The sequence below is a fragment of the Culex pipiens genome, unplaced genomic scaffold (genome assembly GCF_016801865.2).
Source record: "Culex pipiens pallens isolate TS unplaced genomic scaffold, TS_CPP_V2 Cpp_Un0003, whole genome shotgun sequence".
In the NCBI taxonomy this organism is placed as follows: domain Eukaryota; kingdom Metazoa; phylum Arthropoda; class Insecta; order Diptera; family Culicidae; genus Culex; species Culex pipiens.
The window spans coordinates 992007-1015781 of NW_026292820.1; the positions used below are offsets into that span (position 1 = coordinate 992007).

General features: G+C 42.6%; 1 protein-coding gene and 1 pseudogene across 3 annotated transcripts in view; one reads left to right on the plus strand and one right to left on the minus strand.

Annotated features, from left to right (window-relative positions):
• The window catches only part of LOC120429090 (GTP-binding protein 1), a 60378-nt gene that overhangs the window by 15306 nt on the left and 21297 nt on the right, over nt 1–23775 (plus strand). For all 3 annotated transcript variants that reach the window (XM_039594253.2, XM_039594254.2, XM_039594252.2), the window contains exon 2: nt 21969–22278. In XM_039594253.2, coding sequence (XP_039450187.1) covers nt 22041–22278 — 238 coding nt within the window. In that variant the 5' untranslated portion in view covers nt 21969–22040. The remainder of the gene's footprint in view (nt 1–21968; nt 22279–23775) is intronic.
• LOC120429092 (uncharacterized) lies at nt 6412–21962 on the minus strand (annotated as a pseudogene).

Sequence of the window (23775 nt, forward strand, 5' to 3'; positions counted from 1 at the left end):
GACAGGATTGGCCACACCCGTAGTGGCCATGGCCCTGAGGGAAGGTTCTACCGGGGGGACATTTATCGAACCATACGACTTGGGGCAATATGGGTATCAAAATTCATGGTTTTTGATACTGGTGATGAAAATGGCCACTTTGACAGGATTGGCCACACCCGTAGTGGCCATGGCCCTGAGGGAAGGTTCTACCGGGGGGACATTTATCGAACCATACGACTTGGGGCAATATGGGTATCAAAATTCATGGTTTTTGATACTGGTGATGAAAATGGCCACTTTGACAGGATTGGCCACACCCGTAGTGGCCATGGCCCTGAGGGAAGGTTCTACCGGGGGGACATTTATCGAACCATACGACTTGGGGCAATATGGGTATCAAAATTCATGGTTTTTGATACTGGTGATGAAAATGGCCACTTTGACAGGATTGGCCACACCCGTAGTGGCCATGGCCCTGAGGGAAGGTTCTACTGGGGGTACATTTATCGAACCATACGACTTGGGGCAATATGGGTATCAAAATTCATGGTTTTTGATACTGGTGGTGAAAATGGCCATTTTGACAGGATTGGCCACACCCGGAGTGGCCATGGCCCTGAGGGAAGGTTCTACCGGGGGGACATTTATCGAACCATACGACTTGGGGCAATATGGGTATCAAAATTCATGGTTTTTGATAGTGGTGGTGAAAATGGCAACTTTGACAGGATTGGCCACACCCGTAGTGGCCATGGCCCTGAGGGAAGGTTCTACCGGGGGACATTCATCGAACCATACGACTTGGGGCAATATGGGTATCAAAATTCATGGTTTTTGATACTGGTGATGAAAATGGCCACTTTGACAGGATTGGCCACACCCGTAGTGGCCATGGCCCTGAGGGAAGGTTCTACTGGGGGTACATTTATCGAACCATACGACTTGGGGCAATATGGGTATCAAAATTCATGGTTTTTGATACTGGTGGTGAAAATGGCCATTTTGACAGGATTGGCCACACCCGGAGTGGCCATGGCCCTGAGGGAAGGTTCTACCGGGGGGACATTTATCGAACCATACGACTTGGGGCAATATGGGTATCAAAATTCATGGTTTTTGATACTGGTGGTGAAAATGGCCACTTTGACAGGATTGGCCACACCCGTAGTGGCCATGGCCCTGAGGGAAGGTTCTACCGGGGGGACATTTATCGAACCATACGACTTGGGGCAATATGGGTATCAAAATTCATGGTTTTTGATACTGGTGGTGAAAATGGCCATTTTGACAGGATTGGCCACACCCGTAGTGGCCATGGCCCTGAGGGAAGGTTCTACTGGGGGTACACCCAAGTAACCGCGGGACACTAAAACTTAACTTTTAATCTACTCTATATCAAAATATAAAGTAAGCTATATACAGTTACATAACTCTATATCTCCTTGTAGAGTGGAAATAAAGTCAAAAGTGGCGACGTTAAGGGTGGATATAGAGTAATGTTCAGAAAAACAACAAAATACTACATTACCGACACTTGGGTGGTGGTGTCAAAAAGCTTTCCAGAGCACTAAAGCAGCCTCTCCTCTCTCTTTCCCTCTCTTTCTATGAGCAGCTTTCGATAATTTGCAAGTTTCAGTAGAGGACTGGCGCGCCTTCCATCTCCCCTATCTGAACAATTGATGCCCGAGAAGCTATTTGTCGAACAGACCCTTCATGTGGATGTGCTTCAATTAAATGCCGCAAATCTTTATTTACTTCTATTAATGTGGATTAAGTGGCTTGAAACTTTAAAAGAAGTGTCACAGCTTCGAAACATTTTTTGAAGTTGATTTAGAGTTCCGGTACACTAAAGGCTTACTCTATAGTGAAATAAAAAGTTTCTATTAATGCTTTGGAACATTTTTGTGCTAAATGCTTTGAAGCTCTAAATGGCTGATCTATATGTTATTATAGAGTAAGCAATAATGTTCCATGGCACAAATGTTTCAAAGCATTTCAAAAGACTATTTAAAGTTTCAAAATACCGGGAATGCTATGTTAGAGTGAATTTAGAGTTTCGATTTAATGCTTGTGGTTACTTGGGCATTTATCGAACCATACGACTTGGGGCAATATGGGTATCAAAATTCATGGTTTTTAATACTGGTGATGAAAATGGCCATTTTGACAGGATTGGCCACACCCGGAGTGGCCATTGCACAGTGTTCGGAATGGCAAAATTAAGTGGAATAAATTGATAACTCTTTTATTTGACGTCCTAGCCACATGGTGTCTTCGGAAGAGTTGTTGTACTTGATAAGGGCTATCTTTTGAAGTTATTGACATACACGGTTATGACCTTCCAGGGTGTCAACCATAATTAACTTTGTTGGATGACGTTGTAGGGCTTTGGTGTCTTGGGCAAAGTTGCAGAGGAGAAAAATTCATGAAGGTTGGTCGAAGGCGCCAAATTTGTAGCTCTTAATCTACTCGAGATATACGCCAGTTTTGCAAAAATGGTCCAAAAAGCACTTTTCTGAGATAACTTGAAATTTTAGCGTTTTAGCGGCCTACTAGGTTCTGAAGAGTTGTTTATGACATAAAATTATATATCTTTGCCGAGGACAGCAAAATGTTGTGTGCCTTTGTTGAGGAGTTATAACCATTTTTAAGTGATTTTGAGCCTAATTTCAAGTTGCAATGTTTTCAAAATGGCGCATTTTGGCGCAAAACCGAATAATGCACCTGGAAGTACACACTTTCAAATACATTTCCTGAAAATATCTCCGTGTCTATCGGTGTCGATTTAGAGATACAGTGGACTCTCTCGTTGTCGATCTTCTCGATATCAATATTACTCCAGCTGTCAATAAATTTTTCAGTCCCTTCAAATAGATTGCTTTGATTTTTTGTTCTATAATTTCATAACTCCTGCTCTCGATGGTCCCTTCAATATCGACAACGAGAGAGTTCACTGTATCTCGATTTGAATTTGACGGTTTTTAATCAATTTATTTATAATTTTTAAGCGGAATCTGATTGAAACGTGGTAATAATCGGTAAATTGAAAGGGTAAATTGATCGATTTTAATATTGCTTATTGCGAGATAAAATCACGTTTCTCCTTCGCTGTGAGTGACAGGAGATTATTGCCGCCTTATTACCACAGTGTAAAAATCAGCAAGTTGAACTGAAATTCTGATTGATTTGGCTGTCAACTTGGTTTGTTTTGAATATTTTCCAAAAAGTCAGCTCAAAACTCAAGGCAACCTTTGACAACAGCCAAAAATTTGTGCTGCGGTTGTCTTGCGGCTGTCATGCGACCATTATCTTGCGGTCGTATCATCGCGCGTGAACTCTAATTATTGACGCCCGCAGTAAAACATTGTTCATGCTTAAAATTATGATACACATTTTAAAATTATGAATAAATACATGTTTTTCCCAAAATTAATGTAAGTGAAAATTTTAAATAATTGTTCGTATTCAAAATTAAGTATTTCCTTTTATATTTGGTCACTCTGGAAAGGTTGTCGTATTTTTTCATAGACAATGTAATTTCCATAAAAATCGATCAATTTACCCTTCAATTTACCGATTTTCACTTTGTATTCATTATGTGTGTGTGTGTGTGTGTGCAACCAACCAAACGGGACCACGCGGTCGCTTCTTACAAATTGAGTTGTTTCCATGAATTTAGATTTTAAATCCTATACATGCAAATAACTCGCATAGCATTTGGCAGGTGTTAGCTCTGCCGAGTTTCGGTGACCCATTTCTACGCAGGCTAGCCGTGCGCGAGGTACTTCAGCTTGAATCGACAAGCCCCGCCCTAAAGAACGTTTGCATCAATCGGATTCAAACGTTATTTAGCACTTCCGAGTCCTTGTCAAATGGACAAAGACCCAGCTCGTATATAGTTTGTAGTAGTAGTATTCCTAATTCTACCAATCCAAAGGACGGGAGATCGAACCCCGGTTCGAGCGACTTTGATGTTTCGTTCATGTTTAGAGTTTCAAAAATTCATATTTCCTGATCTTTCTCGTTTGGAGCAGATGGGAATCGAACCCAGGATCATTCGCTTACAAAGCGAACACCGTAACCAGTCAGTCACAGCTGCTCCATATTTCCAATTGGAAGTTTCTCACCCGAAAAGCAGCATCATCCGTCAAACGCTATTTCGTCACGAATCCGGCAACTTCTCGAGCCGCCTGCATTTTTAGCCGCTCAGAAATCGAGCCGCCAATCTCAGCAAACGTTGCCTACTCCCGCCCCCTTCACTCACTACTCAACTCCTTCAACATTTTCCTCAGCAATTTTCACAACTTTACAACAATAAAAACTTGGAAAATCCACCCACTACACTACACTACCGAAAGAACTTCGCACGGAACTGTTCCGCCGGAAAGTTTAAAAATCGCGAACCGTAAAACGTCACGATAAAAAATTCGAAACGAGGAGAAACCAAAAAAAAACGCGGAGCGCAAATTCTTGTCAGACCCCCCCGCGACCAAGGATTGCTGCGATCCCACTTTCATTTTCACTTTGTATTCATTATGATTTCGAAAAACATTTATAAATAAATTGATTAAAAATCGGAAAATTCAAATTGAGATATCTGAAAATATACACCAATAAATACGGAGATATTTTCAGGAAATGTAGTGGAAAGTGTGTACTTTCAGGTGCATTATTCGGTTTTGCGCCAAAATGCGCCATTTTGAAAACATTGCAACTTGAAAATAGGCTCAAAATCACTTAAAAATGGTTATAACTCGCTTCGCTAGGAGACGGTGATTTTAGCGGATTGCAGACTGGATTTTCGCCATGTGATGTGATGATTGTCTAAGCCCAAGTTGCCTAGGAATCGATAATTGGGAATAGAACCAATTCCACCTGAACCAGATTCTCACCACCATGGCAGCCGTCCATTGCCGGCCGCTCCCATCTCCACCGCGCACCAGGGACAAGGATAGGGGATTTGGAAGACGGGACGTGTTGATGCTCCACTTTTTTCAGAGTATTAAGGGAAAATCTCCACGGTATCCTCAAGTAAGTTTCGCTTGGAGTTGGACGGTTTTTGGGAAGGTGAATGGTCTGAGGAGCCACCCTAGGCGAGTGGTAACGACCGTTGGCATTGTTGTTCGAATTCTTCGTGTGTTCTCATTTCTAATGGGAATGCTTTCAATTCTTCTCATCTCTTATTGGATGAATTCTAGCAGTCGCCCAGGCTATTTATAGCGAGGTAATGTAGGTTCATTTCAAATGCGCCTGCATGCATGCAATGCAATGCATTCTTGTATGTTCTGATATTCAACTTGCATTCAACTTTATTCTCGTCCGTTTCTTGGATTCAACTATATCAGTCTAAGTCCTACTAAAGCTACTAATGCTCCACGGTAAAGTGGAAAGCATTTTGCTTGCCAATCCTAAGGACAGGGGATCGAACCCCGCCGTGAGCTGAAGTTTTTTCATTAATTCCAAATTCAATGAGTCCAGAACTTTCTCGTTGGGAGCAGATGGGTATCGAACCCAGAACCATTCGCTTATAAAGCGAACATCGTAACCATTCAGCCACGACCGCACTATGGGCCATCTCCATACAAACAGGCGGCCAAATTATTTTTTTGCTTTTTAAATGTTTTTTTGATACAAATTTAGGTAATTGTATGGTATTGAAATGATATACGTCGATTTTTATGACTTTTCATGTTTTTCAATAGTTGATTGTTTATAATAAATAGTCTTTTCATACATTTGCAAGTGAAACAGAATTGCATATATATTATATTGCAAGTTTATATTATTAAATTATGGATAAGCTCCCACCCCACTTTAAGGACACAACCCCTCCCTCCTCTTTCTTTCACCCCGCCCCCCTCTCCTCCTCCCCACCAACAAATTTTTGTTAAGCGTAATAAATTCATTTTAAGTCAAATATTTATTATTTCCTGCTGTGTGTTTCTTTTTGTGAGTCCATGCCGTATAACTTGAGACCACCCCCCATCCCCCTCCCACCCTTATGGGCATAAATTGCGAATATTTTAATTGTTAAATCAAATAACAGAAAAATTAATTTTATCCACAATATTAATTATGAAGTAAAACGATAAAATACAAACCATATTCTTAAAATTCATTTGATTATAGAGTTTGTGACAGCTACAGGATATGTTAAAGGTACTTTTTATGATGTTTTGTACTAACCAACATAGAACTTAAATGTGGATCAGTTTCATGGATTGATCGCAGAAATTCATCATGCTAAGTCAACATTTTGCTGAATACTTTTTTCGGTATCAAACTGAGATTCTCCAGTTTCGCTTGAGAAACTTCGGTACGAATACCTTATTTTGACTAAGGTACTCAATTTTAAATGTAGGCAACAGAAAATTCCAATAAAGTCATTTCGAACTTCTTGAAACCAGGTATTGATTTTTGAAGCGACGATGCCCACGAAGTAGGTAGCAAAGCAAGTGAAATAAACGGGCGCATATGTAGATTGCAGCAAATTTTGATAAAACGTAAATGTTCAAAATGGCATATCTCCGAAAACGCAAAAAATCGCAGGCTGGAAATTTCAGCAATGTTAGATTATAATCCAATCTTTCAAGTGATCTTAGTTTCATGTTTAGCATCGGTTAGCAAAAAAAGTACTCGATTAACAAACACAAAAAAATATGATTTGTCAAAAAAATGCTCCAATTATTCGATGAAAACTTCAGTTTTTGGTTTGGAAACAACATTTTATCTATTAATAGTTTCAAAGCTTATCTCATTACCTTTCCAACGATGTATATTTGTCCTAATAAAACATTAAAAATGGCTGAGCTATGTTAAAATTAAACAATCAGCCTTTTTTACGAAAAACGCTTGTTTTTTACTCCATTTTTTGAATTTCAGCTTGCGTATCTCCGTAATGAACAAACTTAGAGCTTTGAAAATTTGGATTTTTCTTAGTTAGAATGTTTACTTTCGAGAAAAAAATACCAAAAAATATTTGGAGAAGGTCACTTTTTTGAAACTTGGCCACCCAATGTACCATAGTGGACCGCTCCCTCCACTTAAAAATGGTTATAACTCCTCAATAAAGGCTCACAACATTTTGCTGTCCTCGGCAAAGATATATAATTTTATGTCATAAACAACTCTTCAGAACCTAGTAGGCCGCTAAAACGCTAAAATTTCAAGTTGTCTCAGAAAAGTGCTTTTTGGACCATTTTTGCAAAACTGGCGTATATCTCGAGTAGATTAAGAGCTACAAATTTGGCGCCTTGGACCAACCTTCATGAATTTTTCTCCTCTGCAACTTTGCCCAAGACACCAAAGCCCTACAACGTCATCCAACAAAGTTAATTATGGTTGACACCCTGGAAGGTCATAACCGTGTATGTCAATAACTTCAAAAGATAGCCCTTATCAAGTACAACAACTCTTCCGAAGACACCATGTGGCTAGGACGTCAAATAAAAGAGTTATCAATTTATTCCACTTAATTTTGCCATTCCGAACACTGTGCAATGGCCACTCCGGGTGTGGCCAATCCTGTCAAAATGGCCATTTTCACCACCAGTATCAAAAACCATGAATTTTGATACCTATATTGCCCCAAGTCGTATGGTTCGATAAATGTCCCCCCGGTAGAACCTTCCCTCAGGGCCATGGCCACTCCGGGTGTGGCCAATATCCTACCAGTTTGGTCCCAACCCCATTGCCTGAAATCAATCTGGTTTTTGATTGTCCGTTCTAACAATATTCGTTAGAACAGAATTCCTCCCAAGTTGGTGCACAACCTGTGTCTTTCAATGTGTGCATGTGTGTGTGAGCAATAAAATTACCACCGTCGATCCGTCTCTGATGGCTTTTCGGTTAAAACTAAAATTGTTCAGAGGCTATCTGTTAGCTTATATAGTCCGCATGAAATGTGGCAACATGGTGCAAATGTTGCCTCGTCTCCTGCTTTCTTGGAACTGTCACGCGAGAATGTTGCACCATTGTTGCCACATTTCATGCGGACTATATAAGCTAACAGATAGCCTCTGAACAATTTTAGTTTTAACCGAAAAGCCATCAGAGACGGATCGACGGTGGTAATTTTATTGCTCACACACACATGCACACATTGAAAGACACAGGTTGTGCACCAACTTGGGAGGAATTCTGTTCTAACGAATATTGTTAGAACGGACAATCGAAAACCAGATTGATTTCAGGCAATGGGGTTGGGACCAAACTGGTAGGATATTGGCCACACCCGGAGTGGCCATGGCCCTGAGGGAAGGTTCTACCGGGGGGACATTTATCGAACCATACGACTTGGGGCAATATGGGTATCAAAATTCATGGTTTTTGATACTGGTGATGAAAATGGCCATTTTGACAGGATTGGCCACACCCGTAGTGGCCATGGCCCTGAGGGAAGGTTCTACCAGGGGGACATTTATCGAACCATTCGACCTTAGGCAATATGGGTATCAAAATTCAAGGTTTTGGATACTGTTAATGAAAATGTCCATTTTGACAGGATTGGCCACACCCGGAGTGGCCATTGCCCTGAGGGAAGGTTCTACCGGGGGGACATTTATCGAACCATACGACTTGGGACAATATGGGTATCAAAATTCATGGTTTTTGATACTGGTGATTAAAATGGCCATTTTGACAGGATTGGCCACACCCGGAGTGGCCATGGCCCTGAGGGAAGGTTCTACCGGGGGGACATTTATCGAACCATACGACTTGGGGCAATATGGGTATCAAAATTCATGGTTTTTGATACCGGTGATGAAAATGGCCATTTTGACAGGATTGGCCACACCCGGAGTGGCCATGGCCCTGAGGGAGGTTCTACCGGGGGGACATTTATCGAACCATACGACTTGGGACAATATGGGTATCAAAATTCATGGTTTTTGATACTGGTGATGAAAATGGCCATTTTGACAGGATTGGCCACACCCGGAGTGGCCATGGCCCTGAGGGAAGGTTCTACCGGGGGGACATTTATCGAACCATACGACTTGGGGCAATATGGGTATCAAAATTCATGGTTTTTGATACTGGTGATGAAAATGGCCATTTTGACAGGATTGGCCACACCCGTAGTGGCCATGGTCCTGAGGGAAGGTTCTACCAGGGGGACATTTATCGAACCATTCGACCTTAGGCAATATGGGTATCAAAATTCAAGGTTTTGGATACTGTTAATGAAAATGGCCATTTTGACAGGATTGGCCACACCCGGAGTGGCCATTGCCCTGAGGGAAGGTTCTATCGGGGGGACATTTATCGAACCATACGACTTGGGACAATATGGGTATCAAAATTCATGGTTTTTGATACTGGTGATTAAAATGGCCATTTTGACAGGATTGGCCACACCCGGAGTGGCCATGGCCCTGAGGGAAGGTTCTACCGGGGGACATTTATCGAACCATACGACTTGGGACAATATGGGTATCAAAATTCATGGTTTTTGATACTGGTGATGAAAATGGCCATTTTGACAGGATTGGCCACACCCGGAGTGGCCATGGCCCTGAGGGAAGGTTCTACCGGTTCCATTGATTGAATAAATTTAATTAGAATTAATTATTCAGGATTAAATAAATAGGCAAAGAATTAAAAAATATAAATAAAATTAGCATGATTTTTAGAGTTTTGTACAAAGTTCTTTGTCATATTGGTCATGTAGAACATAACCACCTGCACCTTTTTTTAAACAATTGTTTATCAGTTTTTAAGTACGTTTATGTATTTTTTTCCCAATTAAATATGTTGTTGCAGCAATTCGTAATTTTTTCCATACTAAAATCCATAAGGTACACTTGCCCCACCTGAAGATTTTTCATAAGCTTGTCACCTCCCATTTCCAGGGAAAGTGCGAGCATGAGACAAGATGGAGGACTATTGAATAGCAGGAGTGCCATTTCCTGCACAGATGCAAAAGAACACAGCAAACAATACAAATGGGTAGAATTCCAACAGAATCCCAGATAATCAACCAGCCCTCCCAAGACAAGGATAAATTCAACCTACACAGAAATAAAAGAGGGGATTTTAGCGTACTTACATCTATATTGGCGAACTAAACCTAGTTGGCGTCCTTAAAACTAGAGTTGCGGGTGTAAACCTGTGTGTGTGTGACCCCGTGTATCCGACGATCCGGAACAACGTTGCTGCCCGGGCAGAACCCAGCTTGGTCACCGGCGAGAACGCCGGCCATCCGGTGCATTAGCCCCGCCGTCCAGTCGGCAGGAATGCACAGCAGCGCACTGCTCCACACCACGGCTCCAGCCATGATGGAATTCAGCTTGTGAAACAGGAAATGAAGGCCGATCTCAAGTTATCCAACTACTCCAGCATGGCCATGCTTTCCATGCTGATAGTAGACGCCACCTCACTCTCCACCACGACCAATTTACGGTGTCGCGGCACCTCGCACTCCAGTGCGGTTATTATTCCACGCCTTGTTCTTCCTCACTGGTGAGACGGTTTTCACCACAGAAATTCCTCGAACTAAACTTCTTCTTCAGGTCGATCGTCTGGCGGAAAATTATACGGGTTGACGATCGACGCGGTCTCCTTTATGATAAACCAGTGACTGATGACGATCCGCGGGCGACGATCGGCTATATTGCCTGACCGATCGCGCCTCGCTTTATCACTCACGGCTCTAGTTGGCGTCGGCCGATAAGAGATTGGAGAGTGAGTACCGGGGCGTCGCCAGGGTGGCTGCTCGACTTGATTTCCCCATCGGGAAATTAGTTTGGTGCTGGCATGGTTGATGTCGGTCCGGTATGTTGATGTGATGATGAGCATAAACATAATCGGTGGGTGTGCTTGTTGTGTTTTGTGCTAGGGTAATTAAACAACGATCGGCCTTCGGTTTTTAAATTGCCCAATATCTAGTGCATACGTGCCTTATGTGCGTACGGTTAGCTGGGAGATCACGCACTCGCGAGAGTCAGCGCGCAATCAGCACCGATCGGCTGCTGGGAAGCCGCGATCGATGATGATGATGGTTCTTGGCTTCTTGTTTGTGTTGTAAGTGTAGTGGTTTTATAAAAAATTCTAGAAGACAAAAGATTAAATTTTGCCCTGATTGGGATGGCTTAGGGCACTCTTCTTGTTATTCGCAGACTTCTACTGTTGCTATGGTAAACTGCAGCAGGCAGGTTACAAGCTCTCAACCAAAATAACCAAAGGTTAAATCATACTTTATAATAGGTGCAAGTCATTGGTAGGGACACTACTGATCAAGGAAAAATAGTATTTTGATAAAATTAGCCTTAAAACACGAACCCTAAGCCTTATTTTGTACTTTCCAAATATTATAAGAAAACAAAGGTTTTGAACAAAAAACTTCACTAAACCTTATGCCCCGTGGCGTTTACGTCGTTTTGGCGGTTATGTGGTAGTAGAATTAACTAATTGCAGTGCTAGCAACAATTCCTCATACTGGAAATAATCAAAATTGTAAAAATTACGGCCGTACGAGCGATTGTTCCTCTTGCCCACGAGGTGGTCACTCTACATATATTGCCTATATGGCATATGTTGATCCGTAGTGCATCCATATTTACGGTCATGCGTGATTCCTACATGCGATTTATTTCAGTGTGGTTCTCTCAGCTGTCATTGACATGGCGCGTATTGTTTACAAATATGAAATTTATTCGACATAATTTTTCATCGAGGTACTCCGCCGGTTCCCTTGCAATCTTTTTACTGCATAACGACAAGCGGACAAACGCCACGGTTGACCAAGCCTCGGTTGCCCTACGGATCATTACCCTCACTCTCGCGTCTTCCGAAAACCGCCAACTAGCTCGAGCAAACAACATCAATCAATTCGCCGTCACGCAACAGCTCCATCTCTAGGTCCAGCTCGCTTAATCGAACCTTCGGTGAGGACATCAACAAATCCAACTACGTGTGCTGACGTCGGAGCACATGCAGCACCAGCAAGAATCCTCAGTGTTCGTACTGCCACCACGCCAAACTCCAACTTTTTCACAGCAGCAGCAGTTCTGCCAATCCGATAGGCCGTCGATGGCCACTTTGGATACGACTCCCACCGACGCAAATGCCACCCAGCCTCTCACTTTCCGGGATGGTGGTGGAAACTTCCCGTCTGCCGTTTCATCAACGCTGTCGCAGTTGAGTAGCAGTTGCGCTTCCAGCAAGCGTTCAACCAAGAACTTGCCGCCGTGCAATATGCCAACACCACGCCCAATCGGATGAAGGAGGCCGTGCGGAAGATCGAGGAGATGAGTCGCCAGCGGTGCTGGAGCGGCCTGCCATGAAGACCAACTGCTCCTGCGGGCGAGCGCTTCGTGGAAAGGCCTTCTACAGGACTGTTTTGTACTCGAGATTCTAGCAGCCTGAGGAAAAGTATGCAATATGTGGCCACCTCATCATGAAAATGGTCCTGCAGGCAAAGGGCAAACTTGAGGGCAAGTCGTACCATTCGGAATGTTTCCGGTGCAGCATGTGCAATGAGATCGTGTACGGAGACCTGTAACAGGTGGAGGTGGACAATCAGGTCTACCGCTTCAACGATTACCACAGCATATTTGCTCTTTTGCGAGCTGCGGAGAAGGAATTAATGATTGTGATAATTTTGTAGAAAAAAATGAATCATTTTGTATAATTTTTCAAAATAAAAAAAAAATTGGTGGCGGTTGACTATTTTGACTGCGTCTTCGCGCTGAGCACGAAGAACTCTTGAGGAAACGGGTTATGACCCGGAACGATGATTGGTCCAGGATGACTACTGATTGGGAACGGTTTGCGCATTGGCTTGCATCCGATCTTTCTTGGCGTGCGGCTAGACTCTTTTCCGCTTCTTGAACAACTTTGATAGGGCTTCCTCAAGAGCGCTGCAAAACTGGGCATTCAGTACCGACTTCAAACGGCACAGGTGACGCCCTAGTACTGTGGCAGATAGGACGCGCAACGAAGCGAGAACTTTTTTGTGGGTTTGTCGCGGTACGGGACGGCACAGAGCGTGTGTTCGTCGGACTCGTTCATCTCGCACGCTTGGAGGATATTGCGGACCACTTCGAGACGGGTTCTTAGTTCGAGGAGGCGTCGTGCGAAGGAGTCTGAGGTTTTGTAGTTTTTAAACTTGAAAAGAGGTTGGAGGTTGACCTGGGTGAAGTAGGCGGCCAGCTCGCAGATTCGCTTCTGTTCGCCGCTGGTGTGTAGACTGACGACGTATTCGCGACTAATGGTTAGGAGTTGTTGGGCTTCGGCAACTTTTTGGCGGGATTCGACAACGAGCAGGGCGTACAGATAAGTATGTACTGGTGCTTTTCGTTGGATGTGTTCCTAACATTTAGTTCCTTCCAGTTTCGATGGGGATGAGCTGGCGAGTTGGGAGTGGATCGATTACATGTGGGGCGGTGGAAGTCCTCTCGGAGGTACGGCGTAGAAGCCTTTGTCACCGGCGGTGCTGGCGGAAATTTTTGCCACCTATTCCTCGGGCAGTTCCAGGTCTTCGTCTCCAACATTCCATCCGGCGACTCCACAGCCTACGGATCGTCATCGTCCTAGGCGTTTTCGAACAATTCGTCGACACGCATCCCAACCGCCTTCGTCGGCAGCTTCGACGATGGTATCCGTTGCGGCCAGCGCCTTGTGAACGGTAGCAGCCCCGCGCGGAATCATGGTTCCCTTGAAGAATCCCTTCAAATCCTTCAACAGCGGTCAGTTGCTTTCGGCCTGCTAGATCGAAACCGGTGGGTGGAGGAACTTGGCATCCACTTGAACCTGCGGAGATTGTTTCGGCCAGCGCGGTCGCGTCCTCCTCCAATCCGTACGTTACAGCCTTAACCGACTCACGTTGTTTCTGTTTTGGTTGTGACATTTGCTGCTGATGTGTAGAAACGTCACATTCCACACTGATCAAAATTTCGTTCAAAATCTCGTGCATGCCGTAAATACGTATTTACCAATATTTACGGTAGTTGCTCCGTATTCCCTACGGATCAACCATGTGCCCAACCCCGTGCTCTTGCCCCATATGGTCGTCTTGCCCCACCTTCCCCTATGTCGTCCGCGTAGTCGACGACAAGATCCGCTGTTTCGGCTTTTGGCAATCGAAAAACATTTCCAACGAGTCCAAAACGTTGAAGATCTGGCAACCCTGTCACGAGTTATGCCCAATATTCAACATTTGTCCGGATCCATCATCCGACCCACCGTTGGTTAGGTACACAGAAAAAAATCCGATGGTAAAATCGCATCAAAAAGCATGCACATCACCTTTGTGAAAAAAACGCTTAAAATTACATCCATGAATGTACAGTGTACACCCAGAAATGTGTAATATTACACAAAGCCCATTTTTAGGACCAGGGATAGATATCGAATTGGTTTCTACCCAGAAATGTCATGTCAAACATAAACAAAGAAATATTTATTCTCAATCTGATTTATTGCGTATAATTTTCTCTTAATCGAGCATCAAACTCTCCATATGACGAAGATAGGTGTTTGATTAGAAAGGGTATATTTCCCCTAACATCGCTGTAAATAAATCGGTCAGAGAGTTTTTTTTATAAGGAAAAGCGCGTGTTTTATTCCGTCCAGAACGTGGTTTACAGTCCCGCGAAAATCTGAGAAAAATCGAGCTAGTTGCGGTAAAGCGGCCGCAACAACTTTTGAGAAAAAAAAGGTGCAGGTGGTTATGTTCTACATGACCAATATGACAAAGAACTTTGTATAAAACTCTAAAAAGTAAATCCATTTTTTAGGGGTAGGCGTGGCTGAATGGTTACGCTGTTCGCTTTGTAAGCGGAAGGTTCTGGGTTCGATTCCCATTTGCTCCTATCGAGAAATTATGGAAAGAAGGAATTCTGAACACTTGAATATGAACGAAAAAATTCATTAGCTCGCGGCGGGGTTCGATCCCCCGTCCTTTGGGTCAGCAGACAAAATGCTAACCACCAGACCATCGAGGCTTAGTTGACTAGGAGGATTAAGAATGCTATAAGAATCCAAGAAACTTGATTGGAATCGTGTACCTAAGAACAGGAAATGCAATTTTGAATGCAAGTTGAATCCAAGGACACTTACTGGTTGCATAACAGTTAGGCGAATATTGAACTTTCAACACGACCAGAATTCACCACAAAAAGCTTGGTGAACCGAATTTGGAAAGCTTTCAAAATGAATCCATGAACATACTAAGAATTTAGGACTATAAATAGATTTAACCGGCCGCATCACTTACCACGGTGAATCCTGGCTTCACACCCATCTTACTAACACCCTCAAACCTCACGTGATACTTTGTCGAAGACGCAGCCGATTTAGCGGTCTTCATCACTCAAGTATCGGACTAAAATTCCTATCCACTTCCCCGTGTCTTACCACTGGTCGTGGCCGGCGCTGTGATTGGCTAGCATGATAGGGACATTTGAAAGTTGCGAAGTGGTGATGATTGGTTCCTACTCTTCATCTGTGGTCCACGGAGCAATTCTTGGAGGTCCTGGTCAATAACAGAGTAGCAACTACGGGTAGACACCAATGCTATGTTATGCTAACTCTAAAAAGTAAATCCATTTTTATTTATATTTTTTAATTCTTTGCCAATTTATATGATCATAAATAATAAATTATAATTTAATGTTTTCAGTAATTGGCACCTCTGTGGAAATAAATTACCAAAAAACGAAAATATTGCCAAAACAAGTATGGTTCGGAAAACTCCGGGTGTGGCCAATCCTGTCAAAATGGCCATTTTCATTACCAGTATCAAAATCCATAAATTTTGATACCCATATTGCCCCAATTTGTATGGTTCCATAAATGTCCTCCCGGTAGAACCTTTCCCAGGGCACTGGCCACTCCGGGTGTGGCCGATCCTGCCAAAATGGCCATTTTCTTTACCATTCTCAAAAACCATGAATGTTGATACCCATCTTGCCCCAAGTCGTATGGTTCGATAAATGTCCCATATTGCCCCAATTTGTATGGTTCCATAAATGTCCTCCCGGGATAACCTTTCCCAGGGCACTGGCCACTCCGGGTGTGGCCAATCCTGCCAAAATGGCCATTTTCAATACCAGTATCAAAATCCATGAATTTTGATACCCATATTGCCCCAATTTGTATGGTTCCGTAAATGTCCTCCCGGTAGAACCTTTCCCAGGGCACTGGCCACTCCGGGTGTGGCCGCTCCTGCCAAAATGTCCATTTTCATTACCAGTATCAAAAACCACGAATTTTGATACCCATATTGCCCCAATTTGTATGGTTCCGTAAATGTCCTCCCGGAAGAACCTTCCCTCAGGGCAATGGCCACTCCGGGTGTGGCCAATCCGGTCAAAATGGCCATTTTCTTTACCAGTATCAAAAACCATGAATTTTGATACCCATATTGCCCCAATTTGTATGGTTCCATAATTGTCCTCCCGGGAAAACCTTTCCCAGGGCACTGGCCACTCCAGGTGTGGCCAATCCTGCCAAAATGGCCATTTTCATTACCAGTATCAAAAACCATGAATTTTGATACCCATATTGCCCAAATTTGCATGGTTCCGTAAATGTCCTCCCGGAAGAACCTTCCCTCAAGGCCATGGTCACTCCGGGTGTGGTCAATATCCTACCAGTTTGGTCCCAACCCCATTGCCCCAAATCATTTTGGTTTTCGGGTGACCGTCCTAACAATCTTCATTAGAACAGAATTCCTCCCAAGTTGGTGAACAACCTGTATTTTTAAATGTGTGTGTGTGTGTGTGTGTGTGTGTGTGTGTGTGTGTGTGTGTGTGTGTGTGTGTGTGTGTGTGTGTGTGTGTGTGTGTGTGTGTGTGTGTGTGTGTGTGTGTGTGTGTGTGTGTGTGTGTGTGTGTGTGTGTGTGTGTGTGTGTGTGTGTGTGTGTGTGTGTGAGAGCAATAAAATTACCACCATGGATCCGTCTTTGATGAAACCTCAGCACTGAAATTTTCTGAGGCTATCTGTTAGCTTAAATAGTTCGCATGAAATGTGGCAACAGTGGTTCAACATTCTCGCGTGACAGTTCCAAGAAAGCAGGAGACGAGGCAAAATTTGCGCCATGTTGCCGCATTTTATGCGAACTTTATAAGCTAACAGATAGCCTATGACCAATTTCAGTGCCTACCGAGGTTTCATCAAAGACGGATCCACGGTGGTAATTTTATTGAATTTACGGAACCATGCAAATTGGGGTAATATGGGTATCAAAATTCACGGTTTTTGATACTGGTAATAAAAATGGCCATTTTGGCAGGATTGGTCACACCCGGAGTGGCCATTGCCCTGGGAAAGGTTCTCCCGGGAGAACATTTATCGAACCATACGACTTGGGGCAATATGGGTATCAAAATGCATGGTTTTTGATACTGGTAATGAAAATGGCCAGAACTGGCAGAATTGGCCACACCCGGAGTGGCCAATGCCCTGAGGGAAGGTTCTACCGGGGACTTTTACCGAATCATACAAATAAGGCAATATGGGTATCAAAATTAATGGTTTTTTTATATTGGTAATGGAAATGGCCATTTTGAAAGAATTTGTCACACCTTCCTACGAACCGAGGAATAAGCATGTGTCTTTGGTGAGGTCACCGGATTAACACTTCTTCAATCGAAATGGCCAGATTCACCGCCTGCGGTAGAAGCAGTTGAAGTTCCACGTGCCGCAGTTGAAGTTCCACATTTTCCGCAGGTCAAGAATCCAACCTGAGCGGTCCCAACAAATAGAATTCAACCTCGCTTATCTACCCGACAGCGAAGAAAACAAGAAGCACTACATTGACGTTTGGCTTGGCGAGCATGTCAACGACTTGGCCAGGGCCACTGAAGACGAAGAGGAGTCCCAGGAGTACACCAATACGCCGATCAAGATTGACGATTGCGTGGTAGGGACGGTGGAGAATGAGCATCGGAAGCGGTGGCCCTGAAAAGGCAGCCCAACTTGCAGGTCGTGTCCCACTTCATGAAAACTTTCGGCAACATTGTCCAATTCGCGAACCTTATTCCCGTGGTTCCCCAGCTACGAAGTGAGCGGCCAATATTTTGGTCATTAAAGGATGACCTGTGTGAGCTGGACCATTAAGTCGGCTTTAATTTAGCCAGCGTTCAATCTCTTGTAATAAAAGGAAATGAAATAGCAACTTAACCCTCTACAACCTAACCCCGCCTTTAGACGGGCTTCGATCTAAAAAATCGCCAAAAATCAATTTTCCAACCGATTTTTGATATTTAAAAAGCATTGGAAAGAAGAACTCTTAAAATTTTAGAAAATTTCAGGGTTGAAAGCTTAACTTGTTTTATGTGACTTTGCCAATGTTTTTAAAAATGTCATTTTTTTAGGGGTCAACTTTGGCTGTGTTTTTTACTAACATTTCCTATATTTTCAGTAAAAAGAAGTATGCAGTAATTTTTGTAGTGTCCCAGACTATGCCTGTACGCATTTTTTTGCAATGTAAATGATGATGGTGCGATTCTATGGCAGAAAATGTGAAAAACATGCAATAAATTGAAAAAGTGACTGTAAAAACATGAAAAAATTAGATAGGCGAAATGTAATTATATTAGATGGTAGAGTAGGCCAAATACTACCAAAAACAAACATAAACGATTGTGTCACGTTCCCCAGAAAAACCATTCCCCCGAAAACCATTCCCCAGAAAACCGTTCCCCAGAAAACCATTCCCCAGAATGTACCATTTCCCAGAAAACTATTCCCCAGAATGTACCATTAAAGGAGAACCTTCCCCAGTGTACTGGCCGCTCCAGGCTGTGGTAAATATACTACCAGTTTGATCCCAACCCATTGCCCCAAATCATTTTGGTTTTCTGGTGACCGTCCTAACAATCTTCATTAGAACAGAATTCCTCCCAAGTTGGTGCAAAACCTGTGTCTTTCAATGTGTGCATGTGTGTGTTTGAGTAATAAAATTGCCACCGTCGATCCGTCTCTGACGGATTTTTGGTCAAAACTGAAATTGTTTAGAGGCTATCCGTTAGCTTATATAGTTCGCATGTAATGCGGCAACTTGGCGCAAATTTTGCCTCGTCTTCTGCTTTCTTGGAACAATCACGCGAGCCACATTTCATGCGAACTATATAAGCTAACAGATAGCCTCAGAAAATTTCAGTGCCTACTTAGGTTTCATCAAAGACGGATCCACGGTGTTAATTTTATTGCTCTCACACACACACACACACACACGCGCGCGCGCGCACGCACTAGGATATTGGCCACACCCGGAGTGGCCATGGCCCTGAGGGAAGGTTCTATCGGGAGGACATTTACGGAACCATACAAATTGGGGCAATATGGGTATCAAAATTCATGGTTTTTGATACTGGTAATGAAAATGGCCATTTTGCCAGGATTGGCCACACGCGAGGTGGTTGTCCGGTAGGAACTTCTTCAGAACCACTAGCGTGCACAGGGTGGGGAGACATGGGGCAGTTGCCTCATCATCCTTAGAAATATGTTCTAAAATTGGTCAGGGGTTGTCCATAAATGACGAAATTTTAAAAACGCTCATATTAATGTCCTCCCGGTAGAACCTTCCCCAGGGCAATGGCCACTCCGGGTGTGGCCAATCCTATTAAAATGGTCATTTTCATTACCAGCATCAAAAACCATGAATTTTGATACCCATACTGCCCCAATTTGTATCGTTCCGTAAATGTCCTCCCGGTAGAACCTTCCTTCAGGGCAATGGCCACTCCGGGTGTGGCCAATCCTGTTAAAATGGTCATTTTCATTACCAGTATCAAAAACCATGAATTTTGATACCCATATTGCCCCAAGTCGTATGGTTCGATAAATGTCTCCGGTAGAACCTTCCCTCAGGGCACTGGCCAATCCGGGTGTGGCCGATATCCTACCAAATTGTTCCCAATCACTTCGGTATTCCGGTGACCGTTCTGGCAACCGTCAATAACTTCTTGGACCTTCTCTCAAGTTAGTGCACCACCTGTTTCTTTCAACGTGTGCGTGTCTGTGTAAGCAATAAAATTCCCAACGTAAGGTCCGTCTTTGATGAAAGTCTGAAGGACACTAAATCCTCCAGAGGCTAAAATAGTTAGCTTAAATAGTTGGCACGGCATCCACGCAACATAAACAGAATGCCACGCCGAGGGTATGCGACGGTAACGCTACATTTTCGAAAAAAATTGCATTGACACCGCAGATAGAGCTTTAAGACAAAGTCCTTTGTCAAAATCAAGTAGTACGAATGTGAACTTTTTGCCCTCTATAAATTAACGCATTAAAAGAGATTTTGGAAAAAAAGAAAAGTGTAAAATGATAGAGCATCAAAAGTTTACACAGGATCAGCTCGAATTTTTGCTCAAAAGTTGTTTTGAACCGTGGAGTTGAACAAAACAGAATTTGCATACATAACTTAAAAAGGCGAAAATTTCAACCGTCCCGTTTTGCTCTGTTCTAGTACTCAACACTAGGTGCCGCTTGTCTTTTGGCTCTTGATCGCCAATCATTCAAATTTTTATTCGCTTCTGCCACACCCAGTGAGCAAGTGACAATCAGGAAAAATGAAATCAATTCAAGTGTCTTTCTTCATGGCCGCCAAATGGCCGATTGGGAATTATCACGGGGATGCTTCGGCTGTCATCTGCATACAATGTCACTGAAGACTAAAAAGTACCAAAGTTTTGGTGTCTAGTGTCAAAATTATGGGGAGTAACATGAAGAAAAGGGCGCAAAATCGAAAGGACGAAAATATTTTTTTTCTTTATTTTTGTTTCGTTAGTTAAAATGAAATTAAATGTGTACCATTATCCAGGGCAAATCGAGACACATGGGGTGGATTGAGAAGTGATTTTAGCAATGTTTTTGCAAAGCAAAGCAATCCACTTTAACGACCCCCGGGTCTTTTGTGGGCTCTGTTGCAAGTTTCTACTCATTTCTAGGCGTCCGAAGGTTATGTGTGGTGAGTCACTCAAAACCTCTTTTACGCTAATGGAACGACGTTTTACTTCCCCATCCGATAGAAGGCGTGGTCAGGCAAATCTCGTCTCGAAAAATGCCACCGGGTCCGTCTGGGATTGAACCCAGGCCATACTGGGATTTAGAGGCTACCACGCTAACCACTAAACCACCGGACCCCAATGTTTTTGCACAATATTTGAATATTTTTTAATTTGTTTCAGTAGGTATAGACACAAAACAACAAAATTAGTTTCTAAATTTGAACTTTGATGTCTAAAAACAGCTGTTCTGGCTTTCTTGTCGAAAATTTACCAACACATTCAAACCACGGGGTACCATAGAAGTTGGTTTGTTTGACTCAAAAACATGCTTTTTGGTAAAGCCCCACAACGTGAGCCCCACAACGTCCTTAACAATGAGCTATGCCCTGTTCGTGGACTCGCTCTTAAGGTTTCCCAACAACATGGTTGAGCTCAACCGCCTCAAATTGTAGATTAAAATTAAAATTATGATGATCTGTAAGTTCATTGGCCAAATAAGAATTTGCGGAAGACATTTCAGAGGATTTGAAAAAGACACCAGCTGGGAAGCTTTGCCTGAGACCTGATGCTAAACATATATTTTGTTGTTGGCGGCATTTATGGTTTATTTTGATGAAAAGAATCAATATGAGCAGCTACAGGATTATTTCCCAAAAAATTAAATAAGACTTATTATATTTTGATTTGTGACCCTCTGAAATGTTATTCCCGAAACAGCGCCACCAAACATTTGGTGGCGGCTTCAGCAAGCTACGTCAGTATCACGGGCCTGGGAATTATGCCTTTCATAGCCTTAACTTCATATCGAGAATTTGGAGAATTTATAAAGAGGGATGTGAGCCGGTAACATGGAGTTAAACAGCTGTCTTAGTAAACTTCACAGCAACTGGACAGAATTTTAATTCCATGTTGCACTTTAAATATCTCGGTTGCTTTGTTAAATATCTCGATAAGAATGGCGTGCTCCTGGTTACCAAATTATGTTTTTTTAGCAGCATAAATAACGTGAACTTATTATTTTTTAGCTACATAATTTTGTATCTTTTCGAAAGAAGGAAATTGCATTTAAAGCAAAAACATAACCGACAACGAATAAGATGCAGAACGATATAATAGATCCGGGAAATTCGGGAGGTTTAAATCACCGGCAACGTAGCACAGATGTGGCGGGAACTAGTGGCAAAGAGCAAACAAAGCCCGACTATTCGTGCATACGTTGTAAAACTGCACTGGTGGCCCCCAACGAAGATCAGTACGATGCCCTCAAAAGGAGACTTCAAGAGCGTATGTCCGAGAGCCGTGGAGAAACCGTGTTCGAGATCGGAGTTGGAGAAGGTAAGACAAGTTTTGGCCTAGCCCTAGCATCGCTAACCATATTACATCAATTTATATCAAGGGGCAGGAAACTCCAAGTATAATTAGTCAATTTAAGTATAGTTACGTTATTTTAATATACTTGTTAACGGTGCACATCAACCAGAGCTTTTGCACCCAGATTTTTATTACAGAAATTTAAGTATCTTCAAAACTACGGGTACTATCGATATATTTTTTTATTCATCCCCTAAAGTACTGTCCACAAAGTAATTTACAACAAAGTTTGACTAATTTTACAATCCCAATGTTGCAGGATTGGGTTCGTAAGTTTGACAAATTTGGAATCATAAGACAACAACTGCCTGCTGTGCACCCTTAATATACTAACGAAATTCGAATCACGAGATCACCTTAACTTTACGCTTCTTGGCTTTGACAGTTCGGTTCGTTCGTTTGCATGCCTGTGTTTATGTTTACGTTGAGCACGAGGCTGAGCATTAAAATTTTCTAGAGGTGGCAGTTTTTTAGTTTAATCATAGATTTAAAGCTGAAAATTGAATAAAAACGACATGGTTCACATGATAGAACCACCATTCGATCACCCAGCTGTAGCCAGACAGCATATCCCCTTTTTTAAATACCGAAAAGGGCAATTCCTCGGTCTTTGACAATTTTACTTATAGGTGCTAAATCGCAGCAGCTTTTTGCCTCGCGGGTTCCGGCTCAAGAGCCCAGTTTATCGAGAATTTATTCTAGAATGTTTCCCCGCAAAAAATATTGTTATGATGCAGTGATGCTTTAGTAATTTTGTGAAAATCATCGAAACTTCAAATAAGTTTTTGGCTCTAGTATCGCGTGAAACTTTCCGGAAGGCCGGAGGACTGGATTGAACCTGCTTGTTGGCCGTTCTTTGGCCAGCATCTCACCGGAATCAACCGAAGCTGAATTTGGTGAGATCGTTTCATTTTGTTTGTTTAGCAAGTATGTGACTGTGTGAGTGAGATTGGGATGAACGGGAGAAGTTTCGGCAGTGTTTGAAATTTGTGGATCATGTGGATTGTAAACGTTCCACAGAAGTGTTCCCATATGGCGCAGATGCAACTCTGCTGCAGACTTTGTAGAAATGAATAGAAATATGTGTTTTGAAGAATGCATAAGGTTGTAGTTATTTAAATTTGAACGCACGCGGTTTTTTGTACGGCGTTAAATAACATTCCAATACATTTCGAAGCACTGATTTCCATTTCTTTCGGGTTTTTGTTTTTTTTGTGATCGATCGTTTTTAATTACACAGAAAAAAATATGTAAATTTACACAGCACGTAATTACTGTTTCTTATGTAAACTCACTCAATGTAATATTGAAATATGATGTAAAGAGTAAAAAGTCATGGAAGTTACTCCAATTTAAATCTAAATCTAATGTAAATCATGAATCTAATGGAAACGCTGAGCATGGAAACTCAAATCTGATGGATTTCTACCCGTGTTCGGCTTCCTGTAAATTCCTATTCAA